The 16,682-nt window shown below is 38.8% G+C and overlaps 1 protein-coding gene across 2 annotated transcripts; it reads left to right on the top strand.

Annotated features, from left to right (window-relative positions):
- On the top strand, positions 1-10,925 carry LOC113164331 (POU class 2 homeobox associating factor 1). 2 transcript variants are annotated; one of them, XM_026363595.1, is made up of 5 exons: positions 1-85; positions 4,304-4,431; positions 8,472-8,511; positions 8,611-8,903; positions 9,838-10,925. In XM_026363595.1, the coding sequence occupies exons 1-5, from the start codon at positions 70-72 to the stop codon at positions 10,270-10,272; spliced, it is 912 nt and encodes a 303-aa protein (XP_026219380.1). In that variant the 5' UTR covers positions 1-69; the 3' UTR covers positions 10,273-10,925. The 2 variants fall into 2 exon arrangements, with proteins under 2 accessions (XP_026219380.1, XP_026219373.1); XM_026363588.1 differs by lacking the exon at positions 1-85 and having other exon boundaries at positions 3,793-4,431.
- Positions 10,926-16,682: the final 5,757 nt, after the last annotated feature.

Raw genomic sequence — 16,682 nt, forward strand, 5'->3', positions numbered from 1 at the left:
AGCACGTCAGACAACCCGCCACTTTGATTTTCTGCAGTTTAACTACAAGATATTAGCAAGTAAGGCAGTATGCACTGGGAGAAATGTAAGTACAACACATCATTGCTGTTTTTTCCATTACTCACACAAACGGTAATACGAGACATGGTTGAATACATACGTTCTATGATGTTAGCTGGCTACATCTTCTTTGACTTTATTGGAAGAAGTAATAAACATATATATATGTATGTATGTACATACATAGTTTTTTAAAATATTGTTCAATAATTGGTTTCAGCTTGTCTTTGTACAGTTTATGCATCCGAAGCTGCATAATATTAAAAGCAGTAGAACCTTAGCAAACCAGAAGAAATGCACAGCAACATAAAAACAACTCGGAAAGCTAAAGGTAGATGCTGATCAAAACTTGTTGCTGAGACAAAGAATTGTGATTGCAATTACTTGCACTTCAAATTAATGCTGTTGTGTTTTTAGCCAGTTGTAATCAATTTATAGAAAACATGTATCAATTCTCCTAATTGCTAATCAGAATTATAAAGCCCAAACCACATCATCAGTGCCATCATGTCATTCTTTTGCCATAACGTACCACTCAGGGCACTAACAGAAAGCTTTAATTTGACAATTTTAAGGATTTTTGCAACGTCGCCAACGGAAGAATCCAACTGTAGGTGACACGTTTACCTTGTCAGGGTTACCATTGAAGCTGCTGTGTCAGAGTCTTTTGAAAAGAGGAAGGCAGTAATGAGGGAGAAAATGGCTGTGTGTTGGTATTGAGGTTGTAATCTTGATATGCAAAATGGTGGCAGGCATCTGCTACAGTAAAATACTGCACAGCTGTGGAGCTTCCTCTTTTGTGTTGTCCCTGTGCAAGCGCCATAGTGATTGTTTTTCACTGTGTCTGCATGTGTGTGTGTGTGTCATTGTTTTTTACTGAGACAGATAAAAGACAACATGTTTGGTTCGGTTTCAGTTCAATAATCAGGTCTTTAGCATTTATCTCACCTTTGCGTTCATGCCAAGTATTTAGGTTTTTTTTTTAACTTCAACTTCATACATTTGTGACATTGTCCAAATGATTGCAGTAGTAACAATCGATTGTGGTAAAACACCTTCTCTGGGACAAGGGAAAGCAATGGTAGAGTTATTGTACACATGTAACCTAATTAAAATCCTCATTAGTCTCGGCTTTAGCCGATGATTTATAAAGGAACCGAAGTCGCTTGCCATGAACACTCTGTGCTATAGCTGTTATAAATCACTTGTCATGATAAGCACCACGCCCTGTTTGCAGCACACTCCACACACTCATTCAACATTCAGCTCTTTGCCAGGAATCTTTGTTAGTTTTTGTTGTGTGACAGACAAATGCAGTTTTGGGAATAACAGGATTTATCTACTGCAAAGTGTAGCATCATCAGTTAACTAGCATTTTAATTATAACATGGGGCCTGTAGTTTGTTTTGAAAAACATTTTCACTTCCTATTGTTGTTGTCATGTTATATTTTTCCACAATATACAAAACTCTGGGAAATTTCACAGCCAAACAAATCCAATCAAGCTTGTTACTGTAGATATAGAGTTACGTCAGCCACAACCATTGGTTAATTATCACCATGAACGCAAAACATAGCCTACTTGTCTAAGTATGAAGGAAAATGTTATGGTGGAAAATGAGTCAGACTTTTTATTATTTATTCATTTATTCTAGGTGTTTTTTATGCATAATCTCAACCACTGATTTGTTTGCACAAGTGCTTTCCAGTGTATTTGGGGATTTAAATAAGAGTTAGCACTAAAGCTGCCATCCTAGTGCCTGACGTCATAAGGGTTGCAATTTCAACAAATCCCTGCTGCTGTACGTAGGGGCGCTTGTCGGTTCACAGGCGTGGGACGAGTGACCAATATGGGCGTTAAAGTTGCTTCACCTGTTTAGAACTAAACCATGTATTTAGTCATCAAGTCCTTTTAAGACTCTGCAATACAAATCAGTGAGATGGAAATCAACAAAAGTCTCTTATATACCATTAGCATTTTCCAAATCATGCATTCAGTATTAGCTTCAACAGCTAACTCGCTACAGGCTACTTGTCATTTATCTCCACAACTGATAAAAGGGAGATATCTGCTTTTGTATACCTTTGTCTAAAACAAACGAAACATTGTTTCATAAATTACAACATATCCTAAGCCATTGTTATCACTGTAAACTTCATATGTGCAACAGTGAATACAGGGGACATGGAACATAGAGCTGCATATTTCTGTCTATCTGCAGATCAGTGCGAGATAGGAATCTAGAGCCTAACAGAGGTTAGGAGTAAAAGACAGAAAAAGCAGGTGTCTCCAAGACAGGTCTCCCTCTTCTGTCACACGGGTGGATGGGAGTAACAGTCGCAGGCTAAAGGTCAGAGAAGAAGGCTGGTAACTGTGAAGACATTCCTGGACAAGTGAGCTGAGAAGACGAGTGCTCGCGTATTTAACTGTCACTGGCTTATGTTAAACCAAACAGTAAACAAAATAAATTGAAATTCACAAACAACAGATAAAGACCATCCAAGACATATATGATGGAATTACAGAGACAAGAGTTTGGACATGTTGGAAATACCCTCTAATTCTGCATAATGTCCAATTAATTGACAAAAATTCAAATATACAGGTCAAAATGTCAAGCAGTTTGCTTTATTTTTAAACTCCCTTCCCTGTGGACAAGCAGGAGACGTCTTCCTCAGGAATGTCCACTGTATTGGCACCGTTTTCAGTGGGCTGTGTGTAATTCAGCTAGCAAGGTTATATCAAGAGGCATCATGAGATGTCATCATCATCTGTCTCGCCTTCAATCTTGTTGTGGTGGCAGACAACTGCTGCCACTGTAAAGCGCCTCGGGATGTATCTTTTCTGTAACTTGGTGCTATATACTGTAAATAAACTGAATTTAAATATAAATTGAATAGACACTTCGGCTTATCAATTTTCATTTGTTTTTCATTTTGTGCTACCTTTTTTTTCCAGTCAGGCTACGAGTTTGCTTTTATTTTTGTTTAATTCAGTTGTGTACACTCCTCTTCATAGTCAGGTCGTCTTTTTGTTTGTAGGTCATTCAGTTACCAAAGTGCTTTAACTCAATTATATATGCTGGTTTTTCATAATGTTGAAATAGTTCTGGTGTAGTATGCATGTTGTGCCTCTTTCCTGAAAAAAAAAGTGAAACAATGACACAATTATTGTACATTGTTTTGTTACAAAATAACTTTACATGATCAAAATAAAAGAAAAAAGTAATTTACAATAACATTATGCCACTGCACATATGCAGCACACATGACAAAGTTTTTTTAGATCTTTCCCTGATCAATAAAATCATCACCACCATTGACCTGCAGCCTTTTCGTCTATTGGGGATTCTACGAGAGCTGTTTAAGTGCATTTATGTAGATCATCCTCCAACTGCAGAAATTTCCCTCATAAGGTGTGGGGTGCGTGGTTAGGACATTGTTCTCGATGACTTTGTAGCCTCAGGTAGTAATGACTAATGCCATTGTCTGCAGTTTCACATGTACAGTACTTTATTCAAAGGAGGCCCTCGCTGTCAGATCATATTTCTCTTAATGCTTATGCTTGACCATACTTGTCACGGGTTGTAAACATTGGGATGTATTGGCAGACCATTTACCATGACATCTCCGTCAGTATGGCTCCATGTGAAACATGTTTGCGAGTTAAAAAAAAAAAAAGAAACAGCTTTTTTTACGCATACAAACAGTATTTACTGTAACACTTTAACACAGTAACACATACTGAGCTATAAGCTGTCATAATATACAGCATGATTTATTACAAGCACCATAATGCAAGTTTCTCAATTGTCCATAATGATGTAACCCATCAATAGATAAAGTCATATTCACAAATCATTATTATTATGAAGTTACTATGTATAGAGATGATAGCTATGTTTGATATTTTCATTTTGAATAGTGATGTAAATATAATAATAATAATAAAATTAACACATTTTGTATTGTTGTATTTGGCTGGTTCTAGTTCAGATACAAAGAACAAACAAACAAGCAAGGAAAATATGTACTAAAAATACTGTTGTAAATACAAGAAACATAGGTAAACATTAATTTTCCAATCATATGGTTCACGGTGAAAACTGTTGAGTGAGTCTCCTGCTGTCATTCATGACCTCTGTGAACCCATCCTATTCATCACAGAGGCTGCCTCAAGACAACTGAGGGGACATGAAGTCATCTTTTATCTTTATCTTCGTTTTGTCTCTGGTTTCTTTAGCTTCACCATCAGCACTGGCTCGGTCCAGGCCGTACCAAGGTGTTCGAGTCAGAGACCCCGTCAAAGAGCTGCTACGGAGGAAGAGGAGTCTGGAGCCACACAGCACCAAGACAGCTCCCCCTGCTGCTGTAAGAACAGTGTAACACATGGCATCAACATGTATTTACTTTGTGCTTTTAACATTTTTCACAAATTTAATTTAAAGTTGAAAAAAACAAAACAAAACAGTTTTCTCCTGTCAAAGGAGAAAACTAGGACAAGTGAAAATCTCTTTTTTACATTTCTAGCTAACTTGTTATATAGTGTAGAAGAAAGAACATTTCAATTACGTTTACAATGTGGTAAAGTATGACAAAAGTGAAGGAGTACCCATAACTTTGCATAAAACTGTATGTTGCATTTGCATATTATTATTGTGCAATGCATACAATGATGTGTACATAGACGTAAACCAACTTCCCCATCAATCTAGTTGCAATAACATATTTTGACAAAGAGAAAACATTTATATATTTAGCAAATTATATTTTATTAATCTAAAAATAGAAATTGTGAATTGCAAGTAGTTTGGTGGGAAAAAGAGTGGAAACAAAGACTGTATATGATACAATTTAAATCATACCTTAACATGCATCAAACTGTGATCAGTTTTCTGACTTTTAAAATGAGGTGTACATGTTAGTAAAATATTTATGAAATATAGTTGTGTACCAAGTACCAATCTAAATACCATGTTGCATTTATACTGTGATTGTGATTGACAATCTTCACTTGTCTGAAATGTCAGGAACATGAAAACAGCCAATGAGCTTCATGTTTTCTGCAGCAAGGAGCCTCCCGTCGACATGGGCTGAAGTGCCATGTCTACGGCACTTCTGTATCGCAACACGTCAAGATCATTCTGAGGGGACTAATTTTCGCTAGTGAGAACATGATGGCAATCACTGGAGCCATAGGAAAGGGGTCTTGCAGAGCCATCAGAATGCAGTAGGGACCCAGGGGCTATCCCAGAATGAAGGGGGGATTTTGTCCTTATATAATCCAGGTGTTTTTCTGTGGCAGTTACAGCCATTCCCTGCATGGCTCCAGGGCTGGGCACACAGCCCTATGCAAAGTAACTCAGGGCCTTGCCAAAGAGCCCTCCCCCCTGCTATGTGTTATATCTATCAGACCTGGAGAGGCGAGACACAGCACTTGCACACCAACACAAACAAGCAAGCACAGACAGACGGACAGGCACACACACACACACACACACAGACACACACACACACAAATACATTTTTGTATGGCAGTCAATGTGAGGACACTGCTTAACATAATACATTCCCTAGCCCCCTGCTGCCCCGTGGCCATAAACCACTCTTTTAATTTTTTTATTTTTCACATGTACCTTACCCTAACCATCACTACTAAGTCACTCACCCCAATTTAGCCTAACTCTAAAGCCTTGTCTTAACCCCCGAAATTTCATAGTTTCATTGTGAGCACTGGCAGCCCAAAGGGTAAAAATGAATGCTGGTCGATACAAACACATAAACTCCCTGCACAAACACCTTGTGATAAAAGAGCCATGCTTTCTGTCTTCCCCATGTACTTAGCTAAACTCAACTAACTGGCTGCTTGTCTGTACCTTAATTTTAGGATATGAGATTGCTATCAGGCCTTTCTACCAACAGTTGGCAAGAAAGCAAAAACACATATTTTCTGGAATGTGAAATTATTTCTAAAAAGACAATCATCAATATATTTTAAGTTAAACTCACCTCTAGTAATGGCAGATTGTAAGCCCCTGATGTACAGGGCTGCATGCTGACATATCATAGGCTCAAGAGATTACTACTTAACCAGAGAGATTTGGTTTTTGATCCTGGTGTTTGCAAATCTGCCTTGTTCAAACGCATTCAGTTCACAGTTAAACACACCCAGTTAGTACTTACCTTACCACAACTGGTACTGAGTTCATTGATGTTCTCTGACCTAGTGTAAGGCTGTCAGTACTGCCACCGCTGCTGCTCACTGCAGATCATTACCGGTCGCCCGTATTAGGGCCAAACAATGCAAATACATTTTTATATGTACATACACACTCATTGTTCTACCTGATGGATCACTGTGTATACACACAACACAGATAGATAATGTTTCATTCATTTTTCATTTCCATGTTATTTTGTGCTCAAATTTACAAGGCAACATGATAAATGTCCAAAAAATGTCCAGATACCAAAAAACACTACACAGTATGTACAATATGTTCAGTGCAATGAAATCTAACCTATAACTCAGACACATTCACAGCTCTGCTAAATTAAATAAAAAATGTAAATAATGATGGTCAGAACTGGTCAGCTCAGTATTTTGTTAAGTTGAACCATCAATCGACTGTTATTATGTCAGATAACATCTTCACAGCCCGGTAGCCAACAGTGCACGGACTGGCACCCATGGTCTAAAACGTCAACACTCAACATTCATTTAGAGATATATACGATAGAGGTTCGTTCTTGACCTTGGAGGCAGCAGTTGGCAAAATAATCTCACCACAAAATCCAATAGTAGCCTTTCTGGAACTTTCAGTCCCATCACAGGGTCTTCTTTAGTAGATGGATTATGTTGTCATGTTGGTCCATGCCATTTTCTGAGCAGGATCGCGTTACCCAACTTTGTTCACAAGAATAGGTTTTAGATTTCAATACCATTTTGACAGAACCACCATTTTTTATGGATAAACCATGTGATGTGCACATAACTGTGAGCACATCAGGTACTTTTTTCCACTTTGTTCAGTCAGATCAAGAATGAAAGCTCTTAATTTTGGATGACATTTGGCAACAGTAGTGATTATATGTTATAACACACTAAATTATTTATATATTTTTTTATATTTAATTATACGATAGTTTTACACTTTTTTGAGTCACATACACATATGTGCATTGAGGTATCGGCTACTATAAATGTTTTTATTGCAAATCCATCCCTTCTTCAGTGCAGTTGATGAGCGACCAAATCCACAGAACAGTTTAAATCGAGTGCTGCATTAGTGAGTCTTTCAATCCTTAGCATTAGTTAGCATTTTTGCACATTCAGGACGGTTTTTTGATTGCGTTTTTCATTACATGCCAAAAATAAGGACTGTCAAGAGATTCAAGAGATTAATATTTTATTTTCAACATTAATTAATCAGTAAACAGCTTATTAAGTGTTTGTGTATCTTAAAAAAAGGCAGTCAAGTCTTGTGCACACTTGATCAGATCCCTGTAAAAGAAGAAGCTTTTGTAGGTGAGGTGGGTCCGTTAGGGTCGAATCACAAGTTGGAAAGTTGGTGGTGGTGATGCTGAAGCCATGCAACAGCTGTGTTGATCGTTCATGAACTAACAATAGTGTTTCAGTTCTGGCGGTCATGTTTAGGCTTTGAAAATGTGGTGTTCGTTTGTGAAGATTTTCTTGCTGAACAAAATCATTATCATTGTTCCTTGTTTTTTTTCTACGATAATTAAAAAAAACAATGGAAAATTTTCATTGGCTTTTTGTGGTGATTTGTAGGCTAACTTCCACCTAACTTAATGTCTTTGCAAGGTACAAGGTACAAGTGTAAAATTCCTTCTGTGGCTTTTCTGTGAATTGTTAATAATCTTTCTAATCTGCTTCCACCTGTGGGTGCAGCCAAACTCCACCCTCTGTTGTTGGCCAGCCTGTTCTGGTTTAGGACAAGTGTATCCGTTTTGCCTTCCAGGAATATAATTTCATTTTATGCAATCTGGTCATTTATTAAGTAGCAGTTTGAAGCTTTCCAGTAAATTTGTTGTTTGATAGACATTTATCCTTTTTAATCTTTGTTAAGACTGAACAACCATTTTTGTGGTTCACACCTTTAAGAACACCAATTTACAGTTCAAAAACAGAGATGCATTACATGGACACAGGAATAATTTCTGACTTACATCTCAAAGACACACACACACACACACACACACACTTCAATTACAATCTTGATCTCACACCTGGACTTACTCAGTACAAGTGTAAATATTTATATATCAACATTACAACACGATCTAGTCCTTCTATAGTAACGTGATTATGGTTCTATTGTATTTATTGTAAAATTGACATGCTCAACTCACATTTTAATGATTTTGTTTTGTTTTGGGTTTCTTTTTAGGATGTGCTTGCACACAACCACCAGTCATCATACACTCAAGGTACTTGTTCGTTAACATCAGCTCCATCACAGGGTTACCAGATGAATTACTGTTCTATTGTTTTTGAAGACTCATACTCGACTTCTCTTTGAAATTCAGCCATCTTCAGCTCTGACGTTACCGGCAGCTCCCCAGCTGAACTGTCGGCTGCGGCTGCTGATGGAGGGCTGCAATACACAGTGTGGAAAACTCCACATGCTGCCTCCACCGCTGGGCTGCAATCTGCCATGACGCCATGGTCTTCACAGGAATATGGACAACAAGACCCCTCAGCTCAGACTCTGACGTACCCAGCGACCCCCACCCTGACTGCTGATGTGTACATGCAGAGTCTGTGCCCTAGCTACACCATGCTCACCTATACACACACACCACTGCTCACTAATTTTGGGGTGAGTAAGAGATAACAAAAGTATGTCTGTAGTGTGCAAAGTCCAGTGATCAAAAATGACAAATCCAGCATTCACTTGAGATATGAAGTGAATCAAAAGTGAGATCATCACAAGGTCCAAAAGTTGCATCAAAGGCATTCTAATAGTCCTGGAGCACTGAATGGAATCTAGTGTTATTACTGATAAAGACAGAACATTAAGTAAACACAGCAAGTCTGTTTTTCAGGTATGGTCACCTACTCTGTATTTTGCCCTGACTTCAGTCTTCTAGGCAGATCTTTGTGGAAACTTGCATGCAAACTCAACTTAACAGATCCCATCCTATTGCTACATCTAAAGTCAAACATTTCTCCTGGGGGGCCAGCTTACTAGTGCTGAGTAGTCATCCTAGTAGTTTATCTTTATTTACCATAGCTCTTCATTTACTTGCAGACTGAGGCTACATTAGCCAGATATAAAAAAAAAAACCCAATGAGGACAGTGTGGTGTCAGGTCTATTCCCAACATTTCAACTTTATTGTTAATATTTTGACTTTATTCATTACATTTGGACTTTACTGATGGGCCTTTCTGGCCCTTATACTCACAAGCAATACTGTCATACTAGACACTGTTGCTGAATTGCTTCTGCACAATGGAGCTGCTAAAGTTAGTTTGGGAGCGTGTTGTGGTGAGCCCATGGTGCTGTCGCAATCAGATATCCACTATTGGAAATAAGTATAGCTTGTAGTTTCATGAACCACAGCAAAGTTAGATTCCTCAAAGTTACTTTAACCATCTATGGGTGTGTAACATTTCCTATCCCCTATAATTTAATTACCTTCCGACAAACAAGATGGACTACTGTAGTTTCAGCATAAGTTTGTATTTTTGCTAGTTTTAATTCCTTGGTGGTAACCAGTAACATTTGAGTCTTACTTGATCTTCTATCCAGACTTTACCAGTGGCCTCTGCCCCTGCCTCCCTGCCCCAGATGGAGCTTCCAGACTCAGGGTTGACTTATCTCCCCTGGGCCCAGCCCCTCACTACCATATCTACCATGCCCAGCCCGGGGGTCCAGTTTGGTCCCAGTTCTGCAGCACTGCCTGGGTCACCTCTGGTGCACATGCCCTTGCCTATGTCTTTGACCGCCATGATCCCTCAGCTGGAGGCCCAGGGTGTAGACCCTCAGCCCCAGATTCTGGAGCTCCCACAGCGTTCAGATCACCAGCTGGACCCTGAACCGCAAGACCAGTCCCTGGATGAAGATCCCGGGGTAGAGCCTGAATCGCCGAACCTGCTGGATAAACTTCTGGAGGATAACAAGGAAGAGGGTGAAGAGGAGGACAAAGACTCATACAGCAGCTCCCTGTTCATAGCCACTGTCTGAAAATATGAGTCTTCATTCAGTTCAAACTATTTGTAATAATTTCTTTGTTCCAGTGGCACAGTGGTGTAACCGTACATGTTAAATCACATGCTCCAAAGTAACTTGCATGAATGTCTGGCATATATAGATAGGTTAATTATAACCTGGTTAACATATTTTATATTATTATAACTGTGTTTCACTGTATTGTTATTCATTATCTGTTCATTCAGTAGTCTCCACTTGAGAGAATGAGAATTATAGTTGTTGAATTAATGAAGGTTATATCTGTTTACAATTACATGTTATAAGTCATGGATTAAACTTCATGCTATATTTCATAAAGGGGGTTAAAACTGATAATCTCACTGGTTCTTGTTTCTTTCTCCCATCCAACATCTTTTTAGTGCCACCTCTTTATTTTACATATGTTCTGCCTTTTACGTTTATTATTAGCATTTTATTTATGTATGTCTGGTCTAGCAAAAAGGAAAGATGCCTTTTTTACTCTGATGAAGAAAGTATGGTTACATTTCAATGCACACAGTGTGTTATGTTAGACAGTGTATGTCATAAGTTGGTATAAGTCATATATAACAGATTTTCTTATATTTGAAAGGGTTATTTGTTAAGTTTTTTATTGAAAATGTACTACAATAAAAAAAAATATTAAAACTGCCATTAAAAGCATGATAATGTTGTCCTGATCAGTTTGAGTTACTGTATGTGAGACTAATTTTCCCCAGAGACCTAGTTAGTGCTGAACATCAAGCCTTGAGCTGTCTGTCTTACTTATGAAATCTGTCTTGATGTTGTCAGCTAACAAGAACTTGAACAAGCATCCACCCCGTTGGAAGGAAAAGATTTTTCCAGTTGACAAACATATTATGTTTGAGTTCTAAGTCCTGTAGGAATGTATTAACAGAAAGATTGTATAGACACAGTGAATACTGCATACTATAATCTGTACATTCATCTTGTACATCCAGAGTGTCAACCACAACCAACGGCTTACAACTTATAACGATTTTAAACAGATGGTACACAGTATCTACAAATCACATTTGTAACAGCAAAGTTGTCCATGCCTAATCATAAAGGGATTGTATACGAATCAAACAGTACTTCCATACTACTTCCACAGTATTCCTCTACCCTGGGAAACTGAAAGTTAGTCATACAATACAATTCCATTCTCATTCTTGCTCTTGGCAGTGAAGTCTTCTGGGGTTTTCCCCCAGGGGAAACTGACACTTTGAGAGGGGGCTGCAGCTCATCTGTCAAACACACCTGGAAACACCTGAGATCGTATCACATGGGAGAAAAAGTGCCGGGTCTGCTCATGTGATGAGGACATGTGAAGAGATGTTAGCTTTGGCTCTGTTTTCTAATATAGAATAACAAATTATGAAAACAACAAAACAAGTGCTAAGACCGTAGGTGACAACCCAGTGGGCATCAACAGGTAATACCCAGAAAAAAAAAAGTAGAAGACAGAAAAGGGTCATAATGAGTGGCACGTCAAAAGTGTAGCCAAACAAATCTCAAACATAAGAAGGTTTTGTTTGAATTCCACGACTGCAAGTGTCTGATTTCATATAATGTGGACAGGTGTGAAAATAAAGAAGATCTGAAATTGAAAGATGTTGCTATAGCAAGTGATGCAATCATGTTCATGTGCACAAGTTTAACTCACATAAACCTTCTCTAATGCATCTCTTTCCATCCATGTGCTTTATTTGATTCTTAGAAAATTGTTCATCCTGTGACTCACTCGGTTAGCATGCACTTTTCTTGGAAGTAGTTTATTACAAAACTTAGCTGAAGCGTTTTTATGAAGCAAAGAAAGGGCAGTTCTGTGCTGCACGGCTGACACAACTCGCACTCACATGTCCTCAGGGTGATTCAGCAGCTATGAGAAAAATAAATGGTGTTGAAAGGCAGTGCTGTGTGTGACACTTCGCATAAAATTGCCTGCTGGTTCGGAGTACAGTGTTTGTCTACACCTCCTCCTGTCACTGCCTCAACTTAAAAGTTTATTTTATCTCAAAGGCAGTGTTATGGTTGGATCATGAAATGCCCTTTAGAGCTCAGTTTTGGGAATACAGGTCTTGCAGAGACATGTCCGTGCAACACGCAGAGGAAGGGCACATGGAGCCGTCACCAGTCCTTATTGTGGAAAGGTTCTACTCCAGGGTCTCACAAATGACCAACCCAAGAAACAATTTATCTCTAACAGATTCTGTCTGCTGTCACTATTACCAACACGCATCTTGGTAGCACTTTTCACGTTGTAACTTGCAGTTGTAGTAATAGTTAATCATTTGCTAATAGTTTTTATAACACCTACAGTACAGTTCCCTCTGAAAGTGTTGGAACAGCAATTTGGTTCTTCTGTAAACAAGAGACATTTGGGTTTAAGATCACAATATAATTATGAGACAAACACTATGTGCACCTCAATTTTAGGTAAGCAAAATTATTGGAACATATGACTGGAAGGTCAAATCCAGATGTTTCCCACAATGTTGATTTTGAAACAATAATTGTTGACTACTCTTGGTTTTAGCTTTGGGTTTTAACAAGATTTTGCTGTGAAGAGGATAAATAAACATGAAAACTGGGGAGCTACGGGAGAAAAGCAGGACATTTTTAGGCTGAGGAGAGAAGGAAACCGATCAGTGATATTGCACAAACACTGGATATAGTCAGTACCACAACTTGGAATGTCCCGAAAAAGAAAGAAACCACTGGTGTGCTGAGCAACACTTGCATAATAAGGAAGCCAATACCAAGGAAAACACCTGGTGACAGGTGAAGTGTGCAGTGAATGCAGAGTGAAGGTATCACAAGCCATGATTTGAAGAAGACTTCATGAGCAGAAGTGTGGAAGAAAAATCTGCTTATGATTTAAACCATACACTCTCATCTTTGAACTATGGTAGAGGCAGAGTCATGACTTGGAACTGGCTGCTTCTGCAACAGACTCACTAATCTTTATTTATGCAATAACCCATGACGATATCATCAGGATGAATGTATACATGCAGAAATACTGATTGAGATGACATCAGGCAAATGAACATGCACGTCAGCTGCTGAAGAGGAGACCAAAGGAAGAAACCTTCCAAAACAAGCAAGAAGTGAAGGAGGCTGCACTAAAATCCTAGAAAAACAACGAACAAACCAACAGTTTGGTGAGGTCAGTGAGTCACAAGCTGGATTTAGTTATCACAACCAAATATTATGTTTGATGTACTTTAATTTACTTTTAAACTATGTGTTCCAATACAAAATGTGCTCTTATATGGTCTTAAATCCAAATGTCTTCTGTGTGCAGCAAAAACACTTCCAATGCTTTCAGAGGGGACTGCTAGTGGTGTACAAAGCTTTAGCAAATGATTAACCAACAAATGTAGTCATAACAGGTTTATAGCTAATTCTTTGGAACAAAGTAAAGGTAGGTGTATCTACCAGTGAATGGGAATTTACCATATTTACAATTTTATAAAAAAGACTACCAGGAGCAACTCAATCTGATGAGTCTGTGCAGGCTCTGTTAAGTTAAGGTGAACCTATACCATTATCAGATGAGCCTTCCAGTTTTGGAGGCAATCCATCTGTCACAAATACCTGTCAGAAGAGTGGACCACTGAGAAATGTTTGTGAAACCGGCTTCATAAAGATATGTTATCTGAAAGGGCTATAAATACTTCACTGCAGGTGGCTGACACAATATTCAGTACTGATAGCTCCAGGATCTGACCAGGGCATAGCTGTGAACTTAAATGGTCTGTAACTAGATATTAGAATTAAAATATACATTTACATGGGAATATAGAGAGAACAGGGGAATTTCCCAAACTGAGCTCTTCCTTGAAGAGATCTGTGACATAAATAGATGTTCATTGACTGCTCTGCACACAAACCTTTCTATCAATACTAAAAATGTCACTGGTTTTGATACATAACTTTGACAATCTACAGTTCTCTTAGTACAGAAAACTAACACCTGCTATGAATGGTATGATTAGTGCTTTCAACACTTGCACGTTGCCGTTATCTTGGTTTTCCATCTATGAAGAAAAAAAAACCTGTCTTTTTCAGGAGGCACAATATCAACACAAGCGCTCCATGAACCAGCGCGGTCATGCTGAGGCCTGTTCTTCCTGCTCAGCTCTCAAGAGAGTCCTTAATGTGAAGTGTCTAAGGGTATCCTTACACACTCCGAGATGCCATAGATCAAGATAGCGGGTCACAAATAGAAAGGGGGGATGGGGGTCAATGTTATTGTTTTCTCACCTTTTGCCATTTTTTCAACAGTCTCACATCTGGATATCTCTACGGTTATCATATTAGAGAGGCGATGCAGGTAGGGAGTTATTACCAAGAATGTTGAGGGTAGATAAAGAAGGAGTTAGCCATTAAATCCCACTGGTGTATATTATGAGACACCTGGCAGGTAAACCTGCCTTCAGACTCCCTACTTCAGGGTTTCTAGGAATACCAACCATAACTTTACAACGGCAGCTATTATTAATCATGTTAGCTAAGCAAATCAAGTATTAATGTAAATGTTTGCAGAGAGCACAAACACAACTAGGCACCAAACAGAACAAAACAAAGCTCTGAAACTGAATACAGGTTGATTCAGTCTGTTTGGTGCTGTTTTAACTCCAGATATATATTTTTATGATAACTCTGACTTTAACAATAGTGTTGACTAGCCTACTTCCCAAATAAAACACACATCTATCTCCCATCATGTGTCACCCTCCACTTCCTTGTGTTTGATGTGTAAATAGGAGCTTTCTGTCACTTTCCCGGTGCGGCTGCACAGTGGACGACCTGCTGACCCAGTCTTTCTGTTAATACGCCTGAGTGTGTGTGTGTGTGTGTGTGTGTTGGTGTTTTGTACAGAAAACACGAATCAGTGTAAACACCCCTTGATTTACTCAATACTTTCTCTGATATGAATACACACAGGCGGAGGGCTCGCTTATCAGGTGTTGTGAAATACCAGGCGATGTTAGTCACACAGTTCACCATCCAACTGTGATAACGTTTCATTTGAAGGTTGCCAACGTCTAATGTCACTATGTGAGGGAAAATGTTTTCATGACCTGTCCCATCCAAAAACGAGCAGGATTGTTGTTGCCTGGCACCCATTCGTTGGAATGCAGTAGAAACACATCGATGCTAAATGCTGATTGCTTAAATATTAACAATGACATAAGAAGTACCGTGTCTGGACACATTCAATAAAGCTGATGATAAAACTTCAAAGGAGCCTCATAAAGGTGTATAAGAGTCAATTCAGTTCAGTTCCACTTCCCTCTGACCTGTCTTGAATGAAACACATAAAGGAAACTTGAATATCTGTCTGTCTTCTGTTTTCACTGTGGAATGTATGAACTATGTAATTAACAAATGTCTTTCTTTTTTTTTAAATCAAGGAATCTACTGGCAATGACCCAAATAAGTAGCAACTGATCACACTTCCCAAACTCATTTATTTTGTTACTAGTCAGGATTACAGCCACTAGATTCTTAAAATCAAGCTCTTTACTGAACACTGCCAGGTGGCGACACATGCTGTCATGTGTACAACGAGTTCATGCTGACAGCAGTGACTTGATGGGGTTTCATTCAATATTCTCACGTTTCATTCTGTCATGCCATAGAGTCACTCTTTTAGTCTGTATTGTCAGGATTTCATTTTACATTTCCATTTAGTCAATTATTCCAAGCCACTTAAAAGTGAGGAACAAGACAAGCAAAATATCTAAGTGATTTGATTTTATTTCCATTCAGTGTGCTAAATAATAATCACATATTAACACCTGGAAGCTGCCCAGTCTCACCTGCAGCACTTAGGGGTTAAGGGCCTTGATGAAGAAGTGGCTGCTTTTTCCTTTGTCCCACCCAGAATGATCCTGCCCAGGGATTCAACTGACACCCTTCCAGTCACAAGCTTGCTTCTCCAACCTTCTCTAACCTTTAGGACCTGCATACAGTGTAAATCTGTATGGACATTTAACTGCAGACAAATAACACAGTGAACAATCCCCTTCTGTAAACTGGCCTGTAAAAGAATAAACACTGCTTTTATGGAGACAAAACATTCCTGTAAAGGTCACGGAACAAAAGTTACACACTGGAATTGTCATGAAGTGAAAAGGTCGTTGTCTTTGTCGGCGTGCTCAGTTGTCGGAACCAGCAAATAAAGTATGATTGAGGAGCTCTGCTGTGGCCTGAGAGTAGGCATGCTGCCAAGACTCTACAGGGGGATTTCCAAAAGTGCTCGTTCAGCAGAAGCATGCCAACAGGATTATTGGAATACACTCTGTACACACACATTCACACAAACACACACTTTGCAGACTTGGCTGTGACTTTTTAATAAACCGAACCGAACACGATTTCGGTTT

This window comes from Anabas testudineus, chromosome 13 (assembly GCF_900324465.2).
Source record: "Anabas testudineus chromosome 13, fAnaTes1.2, whole genome shotgun sequence".
In the NCBI taxonomy this organism is placed as follows: Eukaryota; Metazoa; Chordata; class Actinopteri; order Anabantiformes; family Anabantidae; genus Anabas; species Anabas testudineus.